Here is a 13,703-nt window from a genome sequence, read left to right on the forward strand (position 1 = left end):
GAGGGGAGATGGTGATAATAAGAAGACGGAGTGGTCGCCGGTGTTTTCCCGCCGCTGCCGGCCGCCATTGTTTGGCGGGTCACAAACACAGAGCATGAGGTCATTGTCTGAAATCAGACTCACTTCCTGTTTATCTAACCGCCTTTGAAGATGGCCACCGTCTCCGAGGCGCTCCGCCACCTCAAGCCGGTTATTTACAGAAACTTCCACTCTTTGTTCAGCAGCTCATAAAGCCTCCAGTCATGTTTACATGGTCATCTGACCGTGTGTTCATGTGTGTGTGTGTGTGTTCATGTGTTGTCTCCCAGGGTCTTTCCCATCTCCACGCCCATCATGTGATCCACCGAGACATCAAGGGACAAAACGTGTTGCTCACGGAGAACGCCGAAGTCAAACTGGGTACGCACGTCCGCTGGCTTTCACCTCGGCAGAAACCCATGAAGAAGAAAGGTTAACCGCTCTGCTCTGTGTCTCAGTGGATTTCGGAGTGTCGGCCCAGCTGGACAAGACCATCGGCCGGAGGAACACCTTCATCGGGACGCCGTACTGGATGGCTCCGGAGGTCATCGCCTGCGACGAGAACCCCGAGGCCACCTATGACTACAGGGTACCTGGTTACTATGGAAACGTGGCGTTGACAGCCAGCTTCAGGCTCAGTCTCACCTTTTTCATGAATATAAGAGCATCCAACAGGCAAGGCCTTCTTACATGTAATGGTATACAGCAGGGGCTTCAACAGGGGGTCCAGGTCCCCTACAGGGTCCCCAGAGTTACTGCAGGGGGTCCAGGTCCCCTACAGGGTCCCCAGAGTTACTGCAGGGGGTCCAGGTCCCCTACAGGGTCCCCAGAGTTACTGCAGGGGGTCCAGGTCCCCTACAGGGTCCCCAGAGTTACTGCAGGGGGTCCAGGTCCCCTACAGGCTCCCCAGAGTTACTGCAGGGGGTCCAGGTCCCCTACAGGGTCCCCAGAGTTACTGCAGGGGGTCCAGGTCCCCTACAGGGTCCCCAGAGTTACTGCAGGGGGTCCAGGTCCCCTACAAGGTCCCCAGAGTTACTGCAGGGGGTCCAGGTCCCCTACAGGGTCCCCAGAGTTACTGCAGGGGGTCCAGGTCCCCTACAAGGTCCCCAGAGTTACTGCAGGGGGTCCAGGTCCCCTACATGGTCCCCAGAGTTACTGCAGGGGGTTCAGGTCCCCTACAAGGTCCCCAGAGTTACTGCAGGGGGTCCAGGTCCCCTACATGGTCCCCAGAGTTACTGCAGGGGGTCCAGGTCCCCTACATGGTCCCCAGAGTTACTGCAGGGGATATAGGTCCCCTACAGGGTCCCCAGAGTTACTGCAGGGGGTCCAGGTCCCCTACAGGCTCCCCAGAGTTACTGCAGGGGGTCCAGGTCCCCTACAGGGTCCCCAGAGTTACTGCAGGGGGTCCAGGTCCCCTACAGGGTCCCCAGAGTTACTGCAGGGGTCCAGGTCCCCTACAGGCTCCCCAGAGTTACTGCAGGGGGTCCAGATCCCCTACAGGGTCCCCAGAGTTACTGCAGGGGGTCCAGGTCCCCTACAAGGTCCCCAGAGTTACTGCAGGGGTCCAGGTCCCCTACAGGCTCCCCAGAGTTACTGCAGGGGGTCCAGGTCCCCTACAGGGTCCCCAGAGTTACTGCAGGGGGTTCAGGATCCCTGCAGGGGTCCTCACAGTTACTGCAGGGGGTCCAGATCCCCTACAGGGTCCTCACAGTTACTGCAGGGGTCACCAAAAATCACCTTAACATGAATACAACCTATAAGCAAATATAAATCTTCCTGTTTGTTTAACATCATGTTGATAGATTGTAATATAGAAATGCCAAAATAGTAAACCTTGTAAACATGAGTTTATGGTCTCAATCTCTAGTTTCAAGTCTTCTTCGATCCTAAATTGAGCATCTTGACATTTAAGTGCTTCATTCTTCCTCTCCGATCTTGCCGTGGTGAGAGTCCGATACTTTTCATACCAGAAAAGCCTTAAAACTCTGCTGGATGTCAAACAAACGTCATCACAAAACATTTTCCGTCACAATGACTTCCTGAAATGGAATCTCAGCTAATTATATGCTTCTCTGGAAGTAATTAGACATCGACGTCTCCTCTCTCTGAAAGGAATCCATGTTTCTGTAAAACACCACGTTGGATCTGTTACTCCTAGATCTGTAACTCCTAGATCTGTTACTCCTAGATCTGTAACTCCTGGATCTGAAACTCCTGGATCTGTAACTCCTAGATCTGTAACTCCTAGATCTGTAACTCCTGGATCTGTAACTCCTAGATCTGTAACCCCTAGATCTGTTACTCCTAGATCTGTTACTCCTAGATCTGTAACTCCTGGATCTGTAACTCCTGGATCTGAAACTCCTGGATCTGTAACTCCTAGATCTGTAACTCCTAGATCTGTAACTCCTAGATCTGTAACTCCTGGATCTGTAACTCCTGGATCTGTAACTCCTAGATCTGTAACTCCTGGATCTGTAACTCCTAGATCTGTAACTCCTAGATCTGTTACTCCTAGATCTGTAACTCCTAGATCTGTAGCTCCTAGATCTGTAACTCCTAGATCTGTTACTCCTAGTTCTGTAACTCCTGGATCTGTAACTCCTAGATCTGTTACTCCTAGATCTGTAACCCCTAGATCTGTTACTCCTAGATCTGTTACTCCTAGATCTGTAACTCCTGGATCTGTAACTCCTAGATCTGTAACTCCTGGATCTGTAACTCCTGGATCTGTAACTCCTAGATCTGTAGCTGATAGATCTGTAACTCCTAGATCTGTAACCCCTAGATCTGTTACTCCTAGATCTGTAACCCCTAGATCTGTTACTCCTAGATCTGTAACTCCTGGATCTGTAACTCCTGGATCTGTAACTCCTAGATCTGTAACCCCTAGATCTGTTACTCCTAGATCTGTAACCCCTAGATCTGTTACTCCTAGATCTGTAACTCCTGGTTCTGTAACTCCTGGATCTGTAACTCCTGGATCTGTAACTCCTAGATCTGTAACTCCTGGATCTGTAACTCCTAGATCTGTAGCTCCTAGATCTGTTACTCCTAGATCTGTAACCCCTAGATCTGTTACTCCTAGATCTGTAACCCCTAGATCTGTTACTCCTAGATCTGTAACTCCTGGATCTGTAACTCCTGGATCTGTAACTCCTAGATCTGTAACCCCTAGATCTGTTACTCCTAGATCTGTAACCCCTAGATCTGTTACTCCTAGATCTGTAACTCCTGGATCTGTAACTCCTGGATCTGTAACTCCTGGATCTGTAACTCCTAGATCTGTAACTCCTAGATCTGTAGCTCCTAGATCTGTAACTCCTAGATCTGTTACTCCTAGATCTGTTACTCCTAGATCTGTTACTCCTAGATCGGTAACCCCTAGATCTGTTACTCCTAGATCTGTAACTCCTGGATCTGTGCTTCCACACGATGAAACTCTTTACTGTTTTGAGTTAAAGGGGAAATCCAAAGTTTACAGGAAATGAACAGAAGCCGAGCGAAGCTTCACGTGAGCGACGTTCTTAAGCTTGTCCTGTCTCTCTCTCTCGTTGTCAGAGCGACCTCTGGTCTCTGGGTATCACTGCTCTAGAGATGGCTGAAGGAGCTCCTCGTAAGTCAAACACACATTGTTGTTTCTTCTGTATGAATACTTCCACTTCAGTTACCTCTCTCTCTCTCTCCAGCGCTATGTGACATGCATCCAATGAGAGCTCTGTTTTTGATTCCACGAAACCCTCCGCCCAAACTTAAATCAAAGAAATGGTAAGTAACACACACACACACACACACACACACACACAGTGTTTAGGTGTTCTCTTCTGAACGTGCTCTTTGTTGTGGGTTTCATACATCAGACCAAAAATACACAAACACTTTCTTCTCACCATGAAACTGAAGCTGCAACCAGATAAAACCACCGTCTGTCATCATGGTGATGTCACACGTTGGTTTGTGGACGACGGTTTTGAAGCCTCCAGTCCATATTTGGACTGTGGAGGAGCGACGGGTGGATCTGGCTATAAAGTCATCTTAGTGGCTAACTAGCATTGGTAGCTTGGTAATGACCTGTCAATCAGCAGGTAAGCCCCGCCCCCTAAAGCATCCCCTGCTTTCTGGTCTGGTGGACTCTAAATGGACCATAATGTACTAAATGAACATCATGCTGGATTGAAGAAGACTTGAAACTAGAGATTGAGACCATAAACTCATGTTTACAATGTTTACTGAGATAATACATCAAGAGAGAAGTAGGACCATTTTCTCATAGACTTCTATACAACCAGAGAGGAGTCGCCCCCTGGTGGCCAGCAGAGAGAAGTAGGACCATTTTCTCATAGACTTCTATACAACCAGAGAGGAGTCGCCCCCTGGTGGCCAGCAGAGAGAAGTAGGACCATTTTCTCATAGACTTCTATACAACCAGAGAGGAGTCGCCCCCTGGTGGCCAGCAGAGAGAAGTAGGACCATTTTCTCATAGACTTCTATACAACCAGAGAGGAGTCGCCCCCTGGTGGCCAGCAGAGAGAATCGACAGTTTAAGGCACTTGAGCTTTGGCTTCACGTCTCAGTGAAAGTCACATCTGTCCTACATGTGGCCTTAATAAGCTGTTTTTAATCTTAAATCAGATGAATATTAACCTGTCTCCCTCTCCTCTCTGTTTAATGGATGAGCTCCTCACATTGAACTCATGCTGTCTGTCATTCACTATTAATGCCGTGAGAAACACTAGTATCAGCTTTTAAAAGCTCCGTCCGTCTGCTTTCCACCACGTTTACCTCAAACTCAGGACTCAGATCTTTTCCTGAGCTCAGCGTTTTTGTCGTGACGTTCCTTGATAACGTTTCAACGAGTGATTTACGAGCTGGCGTTGTCTCAGTTCAACATGTAATAACTCTGTGGCGTTTGAGAGGTTTTATGTTGGTCCTTCACACTGCAGACTTTAGCTTCTCTCCTGTGACTGCGTTGTGAACCACATGCAAATTATAACAAATACAGAAAATACAATATTACACAACTAGAAAGCACACAGATATATGAATAACTTTTTTTTAAGCATACACGTATTTAATCCCACCCCTTCTCCATAATTCATATCCTCTTTTATTTTGTGTTTTTAGTTACAGTTTTTCTCAATTGTTGACACACAAATACTGGTACTTGAGACACAATGACCACAACATGTAATTCATGCACCAACACCCTGAACTAACTCTGCTAAACTGCAAGCACAATTCCTGCTTTACACTCAAATTGCAGTTTTAAAACACACTTTTTTCAAAACACTACACACAATTCTCTGCATTTGGCACAATTTTCATGAAGAAAATCTCTTGTTTTCACAAGGAACACACTGCCATTCAAAATTCTAAAGTTAATTTCCCTACTATGCACACTGACTCATCACATGGGAAAACACCTGCAACACAGTTTTACAATTTGCAATCAGAGCATTAGCATAAAAGTGCAACAGGTGAGCTCTTCTGTTTTGGAGCAATGGATGCCAACATTGGCAACAGAGGCAGAGCCAGAGGAGTGAGAGTACGAGGAGGAGCCTAGCATGGATTTGCCATGCTAGGCGATATTTCCCCCGCTGCTCAGCCATCGCTTGCATTGCCTGTGATGTGGATGAGGTGCTGTGGCCGAAACAGAAGAGAGGATGCGGGATAGTTGTTTTTTTTGTTGTTGTTTTACAGTAAATTCTTCTGGTTTTGTATGTAGACCACTGTATATGCAACTTTGTGTTGGTTGGGATGAACACTATACATTACAGTATTCTTGTGGGAAAAATAAAATATATAAAAACAATATTCTAAAATATTTTACAACACATTTATGTATGTACTGTCTGTAGTGAGTGTAACACTGAACAAAAAAAGGCCTAAGTCATTATGGTAAATGGAGAAGAAGTGTTCATCGTGTTTTCCATTGAGCAGATCAGTGTTCAACTGGTTCTTATAAATGTCTATTCATATGATGGTTTGTGTGTCATTTGACAACAAAATACCATTTTGAGAAGAAATAACATTGTTCTGAATGTAAAGTTTCATTTTGCAGGAGAATTGAGGGGTTTTGCCCATTGTGTGTGTGTTTGTTGATTTGTGTGTAGAGTTCTGAGAGTATGAGGCATGCTTTCAGAAAATATGTGTAAACGATCGAGAAAAACTGTAATGCTTTATCATTAGATTTTTTTTTTTTTTCTTCTCTGTTTTGAAACTCAACCAGTCTTTTCTTTTTTTTTTACTTATTTACAAAGTAAATAAATTAATCTCATGTATTCCTATCGGATATATATTATAGTTTCTTGCATATTATCATTAAAATATAAATGTATTGAGATATTTTAGTATCCAAACTATAACATTTACATGCTGTGGTTTTTTAAAAATTAATTATGGTTCTTTTCATGCAAACATTCCCTGAAGAGGGAGATTATCTGATGGAAAGTGAGTTTAAATTAAAAAACAAAGTTGAGTCCCATGATGAAGACGGATTACTGGAGTCCAGATTTGGGTTTGTGGGCGGCACGTGTTTGAGATTTCTGCTCTAAAACGAAGCCACTTCCCTTTTCTCTACTGAAGTTTATTTATAGGACGAGTTATTTAAAGGCTGATTGGGGGTTTGTGGTGAAACATAACCTCACCTCCACCGTGTAACCGGGGGTCCTCTGTCTCTTTGCTGATCGTCATGGCAACCATAATAGTCATAATATAGAAAGAAAATAATAAAATATGATCTCTGGCTCCATTTTGATCAGATAACGTTAGTAAACTCTTCTATGCTCTTGTCAACCGCAGCTGGTTGCTAGGCAACAGTAGCAGTGACGATGATGCAAACAGAAAATCCTCTGTAGACCAGACCGTGGTCTTCAAAAGGACCCGGGTCGACGTAGACCCTCTGAAGAACAGAAAAGAGCGTTTTTCCTTGTTTCGTGCCCTTTGACTCTTTGTTTTTCTCCCGCAGGTCGAAGCGCTTCCTGTCCTTCGCCGACAGCTGCCTGGTGAAGAACCACCTGCACCGGCCGACCACCGACGCCCTGCTGAGACACGCCTTCATCCGGGACCTGGCCAATGAGAGACAGGTCCGCATCATGCTCAAAGACCACCTGGACAGGACCAGGAAGAAGAGGGAGAAAGGTGAGGGGGCGCAGATCTGTGACGGGATGGATTGAAGGAGGGTGTCGGGAATATTAAAGGGACAGTTCACTCCGAAATCACCGATATACGCGTTATTAATCAGTCCAGATTGTTGTGGTGAGAGTTGGAGTATCAGCCTTCTCTCCAATGTAATGGGACGATGTGGCTCCAGGTACGCGAAGCACCAAAATATAGAGATTTATTTCAAACCCAACGGCAACATCCCTTTCCAGTTATGTCAGAAAAGTCAACATATCGCCACGGTAACCACTGTTGTATCAGAGACTACCCTCACCCCAATTTAGGGCGACTATCTACGTCTTTCACACTTCATTTTGTACTTTCCTCATACTTTGTATCATCGACAAAACAAGCTCCGCCTCCATTTTCTGCAGTGACATCATCTGCACTTTCCTCAAAAGATCAGATATATTTAAGTCGGAGCGACGGAGAGGCAGAGCGATGATGAGGAGGTGCATACCTTGAGGACAATAACAAGAAACAAACTATAATATAGTATATACATAATATATAGGTGTCAAAGATATATTTGGCAGAAACGTTGACTCGCACACACGATTGAATCCGCAGGTCAAAGGTCACCGTGACCTCACTGGATGTGTTTCAGCCGTAACTAATGGACTCATTGTGTTTGAGAGGCGATTCTTTCAGTCGAGGAATTCTGAGAGTTTCCCATCGTGTCTCACTAATTCACGGCATCAGGCGGCTTGTCCAGGAATACAAACCCTCAGCACACTCTATCCATCCATCCATCCATCTATCATCCATCCATCCATCATCCATCCATCCATCTATCCATCCATCATCCATCCATCATCCATCCATCCATCCATCCATCATCCATCCATCCATCCATCATCCATCCATCATCCATCCATCCATCATCCATCCATCCATCATTCATCCATCCATCCATCCATCCATCCATCATCCATCCATCCATCATCCATCCATCCATCTATCATCCATCCATCATTCATCCATCCATCCATCCATCATTCATCCATCCATCATCCATCCATCCATCCATCTATCATCCATCCATCCATCATCCATCCATCCATCTATCATCCATCCATCCATCATCCATCCATCCATCCATCATTCATCCATCCATCCATCCATCCATCCATCATCCATCCATCATCCATCCATCCATCCATCCATCATCCATCCAACCATCATCCATCCATCCATCCATCATCCATCCATCATCCATCCATCATCCATTTATCCATCCATCCATCATCCATCCATCCATCCATCCATCCATCATCCATCCAACCATCATCCATCCATCCATCCATCATCCATCCATCCATCCATCATCCATTTATCCATCCATCCATCCATCATCCATCCATCATCCATCTATCCATCCATCATCCATCCATCCATCATCCATCCATCCATCCATCATCCATCCATCCATCCATCCATCATCCATCCATCCATCCATCCATCATCCATTTATCCATCCATCCATCATCCATCCATCCATCCATCATCCATCCATCCATCCATCTATCCATCCATCCATCCATCCATCATCCATCCATCCATCATCCATCCATCCATCCATCCATCCATCCCTCCATCATCCATCCATCCATCATCCATCCATCCATCATCCATCCATCCATCCATCATCCATCCATCCATCTATCCATCCATCCATCCATCCATCCATCATCCATCCATCCATCATCCATCCATCCATCCATCCATCCATCCATCCATCCATCCATCATCCATCCATCCATCCATCCATCATCCATCCATCCATCCATCCATCCATCCATCATCCATCCATCCATCCATCCATCCATCCATCCATCCATCATCCATCCATCCATCCATCCATCCATCATCCATCATCCCTCCATCATCCATCCATCCATCCATCCATCCATCCATCATCCATCCATCATCCATCATCCATCCATCATCCATCCATCCATCCATCCATCATCCATCCATCATCCATCCATCCATCCATCCATCCATCCATCATCCATCCATCCATCCATCATCCATCCATCCATCCATCCATCCATCCATCCATCATCCATCCATCCATCCATCCATCCATCCATCATCCATCATCCATCCATCCATCATCCATCCATCCATCCATCCATCCATCATCCATCCATCCATCATCCATCCATCTATCCATCCATCCATCCATCCATCCATCCATCCATCATCCATCCATCCATCCATCCATCCATCATCCATCCATCCATCCATCCATCCATCCATCATCCATCTATCCATCCATCCATCCATCCATCCATCCATCCATCATCCATCCATCCATCCATCATCCATCCATCCATCCATCCATCCATCCATCCATCCATCCATCCATCTATCCATCATCCATCATCCATCCATCCATCCATCCATCCATCCATCATCCATCCATCCATCCATCCATCCATCCATCCATCCATATGAGAGGTATGATACATCATGTTTATATAGTTAATATAAAAAGAGGAAGGGAGACGGAGAGACAACAAGGCTGCACACGGCTGAACTTTAACTTTCTCTACACTGTCCACTTGGGGAAATGACGAAGGAATGGAGGAGGAAGGAAGGAGAGAGGAGGAGGAGGAGGAGGAGGAGAGAGAGGAGGAGGAAACAAAGAAACAAAAATTAGAAAAGTTTTCTCCCCGTCCTGTTCTGGAAATAAGTTGACGAGGACGAGTCGACGGCGGAGAGGAGTAGACTGTTATTCTCATGTTGATCGAGTTTTAAAGGTGTAAGAAGTCTTTTCCATTAGGTGGGGCGAGAGACAGAGAGAGACATAGAGAGACAGTGATAACAGAGAGAGAGAGAGAGAGAGAGAGAGAGAGAGAGAGGAAGGAGGAAACAGGCCATCTGGTTCTGATCTTCTGTTAGCTTATAAAATGACACTAATGACTGGAAGAGTTTCTGCATGCTGTGTGTGTGTGTGTGTGTGTGTGTGTGTGTGTGTGTGTGTGTGTGTGTGTGTGTGTGTGTCTGTGTGTGTGTCTGTGTGTGTGTGTGTGTGTGTGTGAGTGTGTGTGAGTGTGTGTGTGTGTGTGTCTGTGTGTTGTGACGTAGCTGCTCCGTTCCACACATCTTCCACTAAACCAGACGTACTCTCGTTGCCGTCTTCGACCAACACCAAATTTTTGTGCAGCTTCTGTAATTACAAATCTGCTGCCAACGGAGGAACGAAGAATGTTTAATTCAGAGACGAAGACACCAGAGCAAAGACCTCAGACGCCTTCAGTCCAGGACCAGACCTCATTCCTGACCCTGAACGGGGCGACTCCTCTCTGCTTGTATAGAAGTCTATGAGAAAATGGTCCTACTTCTCCCTGCTGGCCACCAGGGGGCGACTCCTCTCTGGTTGTATAGAAGTCTATGAGAAAATGGTCCTACTTCTCTCTTGATGTATTATCTCAGTAAACATTGTAAACATGAGTTTATGGTCTCAATCTCTAGTTTCAAGTCTTCTTCATGATGTTCATTTCTTTGCATATGATTATATTCTTTGTTATTGTCTCTCTTTCTCAGAGGGTCCAGAGTATGAGTACAGTGGCAGTGAAGAAGAGGATGATGAAGTGACGGAGGAGGAAGGAGAACCCAGGTAAAAACATGCAAACGACGTCTCAGAGATCGTATCGTCCTCGTTATGAACTCGCACACAGAGCTAACGCATCACTGCAGGGCGTGTGTGTGTGTGTGTGTGTGTGTGTGTGTGTGTGTGTGTGTGTGTGTGTGTGAACAGATGCACTCGCCTCTCGTTGTCCCTGGATGTCAAATGGCAGATGGCAATCAGAACTGTTCACTTTCTCCACGGCTGAGCTTTAAGTGTGTGTGTGTGTGTGTGTGTGTGAGAGACCGCCTTGTTGGGTGAATTAACCGCCGCCCTCAAGTGCACTTGTTGGTCTGTTCTCACCGCCGCCTCTTGGCTCCTCTCTCTCAGCTCCATCGTGAACGTTCCCGGAGAGTGGACGCTGAGACGGGAGTTCCTCCGCCTGCAGACGGAGGACCGCGACGGCGGCGTGGACGGAGGCCGCGGGGGAGGGGCGGCTCAGCAGAGGCAGCAGGTAGGCAACGCCCAGTTCAGCCTGATACGCCTTCATCCATATAGCACGCCAGTGATGTCATCGTGCTCATTTAAGAGAAAAGAGCGTTTGTGTCCGACGTATCAGGAACAGAGAGGGGCAACACTCACGCAAATTTGTGAGTTAATAAAGTCTCAAATTGGGTTGGGCTAAGATGTAGCTTTCGCTTGTTGTCATAGCAACGGCAAACACCCGGTGTTAGCTGGAAGCAAGCAACATTGTTATTTCAGCGATATATATTTATAAACTCTTTATCTCTGAATATTGCCCCCTCTCTCGGCTCCGTTTATTTAGTTACTTTTCCAACCAGCTAATACGCCGTCACACTATTTGTGACCCGGCTGTCATGTTATAAAACACCTAAGCCCCGCCCACAGGACGCAGCAGCAAGCATTCACTTCACAGTTCTGATCTGAACTCACCAGCTGATTGGCTGCTGCGTTAGAGCCCTCTGATTGGTTGTTTTCGCAAATCAATTTCTTAAAATTTCTTCGGATTTGGCACAAACGTCCACCTTTTTGAAGGTCACAGGTCAAGGTCACCGTCTAGCCAATTCTCGTGAACACAATATCTCAAGAGCGCCGCGAGTGAATGTCTTCAAAGTTCTGAAAAGTGAAGCAAAGACCCAAAGAAGTGCCTCAACGCTTTCAGGCACGATGGAATCTGGAGGATACCGCCTGCAGCTTTAAGTAAATAGTCCTGAGATGAATCAGAAAGGTGTGATGACCCAAACCGCCACTCTGAGCTCTTGGTCATCACCCTTTGAAGTTCAGATTTGGACGGTTGCATCAAAGTCGTAAACCCGTATGACCGCGGCGGCGTCCTGTACTTCCTGTTTCCTGTCCAGGCGCTGCAGCACCGGCAGCAGCTGGCGGAGCAGGAGCGATACAAGCAGCAGCTGCTGGCCGACCGGCAGAAGAGGATCCAGCAGCAGCACGAGCAGCGGCAGAAGCTGGAGGACGTAAGTCTTTTACCTGTGTGACATCACCACGTGACCTCATCACGTGACCTCACGGTATCCTGTCGCTGTTCCGGGTCTTCATGACTAACGGCTGCTGTTTTTTCGCTGCCTGCAGCAGCAGAGGCGGCAGCTGGAGGACTGCGCCTTCCAGTGGGCGGAGCTGCAGGAGATCTTGCTGGGGGAGGAGTCTGATCTCCATGACAACAGGATCTTATTGGACGAGAGAAACCGGAGGAGTGACAGGAGACAGGTGAGGACTCTTTCCCAGTCTGTGATGGAGGGTTTCTGGGTCGTCCGTCCGGTCCTTGACTCGAGGATTAACTGATACGTTTTTGGAGGTCAAAGGTCAGGGTCACAGTCTGACCGATTTATCTGACATTATCTCAAGAACGCTTTGAGTGAATTTCTTTAAATTTGGCACAAACTGTTGGATTCAGGCATGGTGGGGAAATTTCATTGTGACCTTCTCTGGTTCTGGAAAAGTGAAGCCAATGCTGAAGTGCCTTAAACAATTCATTCTCCCTGCTGGCCACGAGGGGGCGACTCCTCTGGTTGAGTTAGCTTAATGAGATGGGAAGTGGCCTTTTCTACTAATTCCATCAACTTTAATCCCATCGTAACACAAGAAACCGCCCACTTTTAACTTCCAACGGGACTTGTAGCATGCAATAAAGTATTACGATGCCAACAAACAGCATCTATGCTAGCTAACGTCCCATGAATGTACGTATTCATGTTCTTATGATCCATCCCAACGTGTGACATCACCTCGTTAAGGTCCTTAGGGTGATGATGTTGATGCTTATTGCTGCTTTTATTCATATGAGGACAAACTGTCATCTTATTGGTGTTTATTGATGGGCTCTCTCTCGGCTCCGTTATTCTTTTCTCTGATACGCCGTCGTACTTTCTTACTTCCATCAAGTTGCTATAAATATCTTTAACATCGTTAAAACTTAATTTTATAACATGACACAGATCTGTGTGTAATAAAAAAAACGAGGAGGAGGAAGCGTCTGAAGGAAGACGGATCGCTCTCTCCGCCATCGGAGGTTCCTTCGTTCCTCGTTAAGGCTAACGTGAGCGGAACGAACCGATCAGAACCGGGTTCTTCATGTAGGAGACGCTGCTATTAATAACTGTCTGGTTGTGTGTGTGTGTGTGTGTGTGTGTGTGTGTGTGTGTGTAGTAGATTCTGATTACACAGATTGCCTCCAAGTCATTAAGTTCAGTGCATTTAATGGATCCGTCTGACGCTTCATTAGGTTTTAATGCATCTGCATTTAATTACGTGACGGGTCGGGTGAGTGTGTGTGATGCGGCGTCTCGGCGCGGCGCCGCCGCCAGCATCGAGCCTTGATTGATTGGGCCAGCAGACTTCGGCGTGGGTTGATTTGAACTGTTTTAAATGAAACGTTCATTTCCTAACTGTCCCTGTATTTCCTGGAGAAATG

The 13,703-nt window shown here is 46.4% G+C and overlaps 1 protein-coding gene across 6 annotated transcripts in view; it reads left to right on the top strand.

Annotated features, from left to right (window-relative positions):
* Nucleotides 1-13,703, top strand: part of LOC311014054 (mitogen-activated protein kinase kinase kinase kinase 4) — a 49,480-nt gene that overhangs the window by 12,415 nt on the left and 23,362 nt on the right. For 4 of the 6 annotated variants that reach the window (XM_084010413.1, XM_084010417.1, XM_084010414.1 and 1 more), the window contains exons 6-14: nt 309-399; nt 477-607; nt 3,580-3,634; nt 3,708-3,786; nt 6,986-7,158; nt 10,735-10,807; nt 11,147-11,270; nt 12,136-12,249; nt 12,365-12,499. In XM_084010413.1, the coding sequence (XP_083866539.1) occupies nt 309-399; nt 477-607; nt 3,580-3,634; nt 3,708-3,786; nt 6,986-7,158; nt 10,735-10,807; nt 11,147-11,270; nt 12,136-12,249; nt 12,365-12,499 (975 nt within the window). The remainder of the gene's footprint in view (nt 1-308; nt 400-476; nt 608-3,579; nt 3,635-3,707; nt 3,787-6,985; nt 7,159-10,734; nt 10,808-11,146; nt 11,271-12,135; nt 12,250-12,364; nt 12,500-13,703) is intronic. The other 2 variants (XM_084010415.1, XM_084010416.1) reach the window with 1 other exon arrangement.

Source organism: Eutrigla gurnardus, assembly GCF_963514095.1.
Source record: "Eutrigla gurnardus genome assembly, chromosome: 5".
In the NCBI taxonomy this organism is placed as follows: Eukaryota; Metazoa; Chordata; class Actinopteri; order Perciformes; family Triglidae; genus Eutrigla; species Eutrigla gurnardus.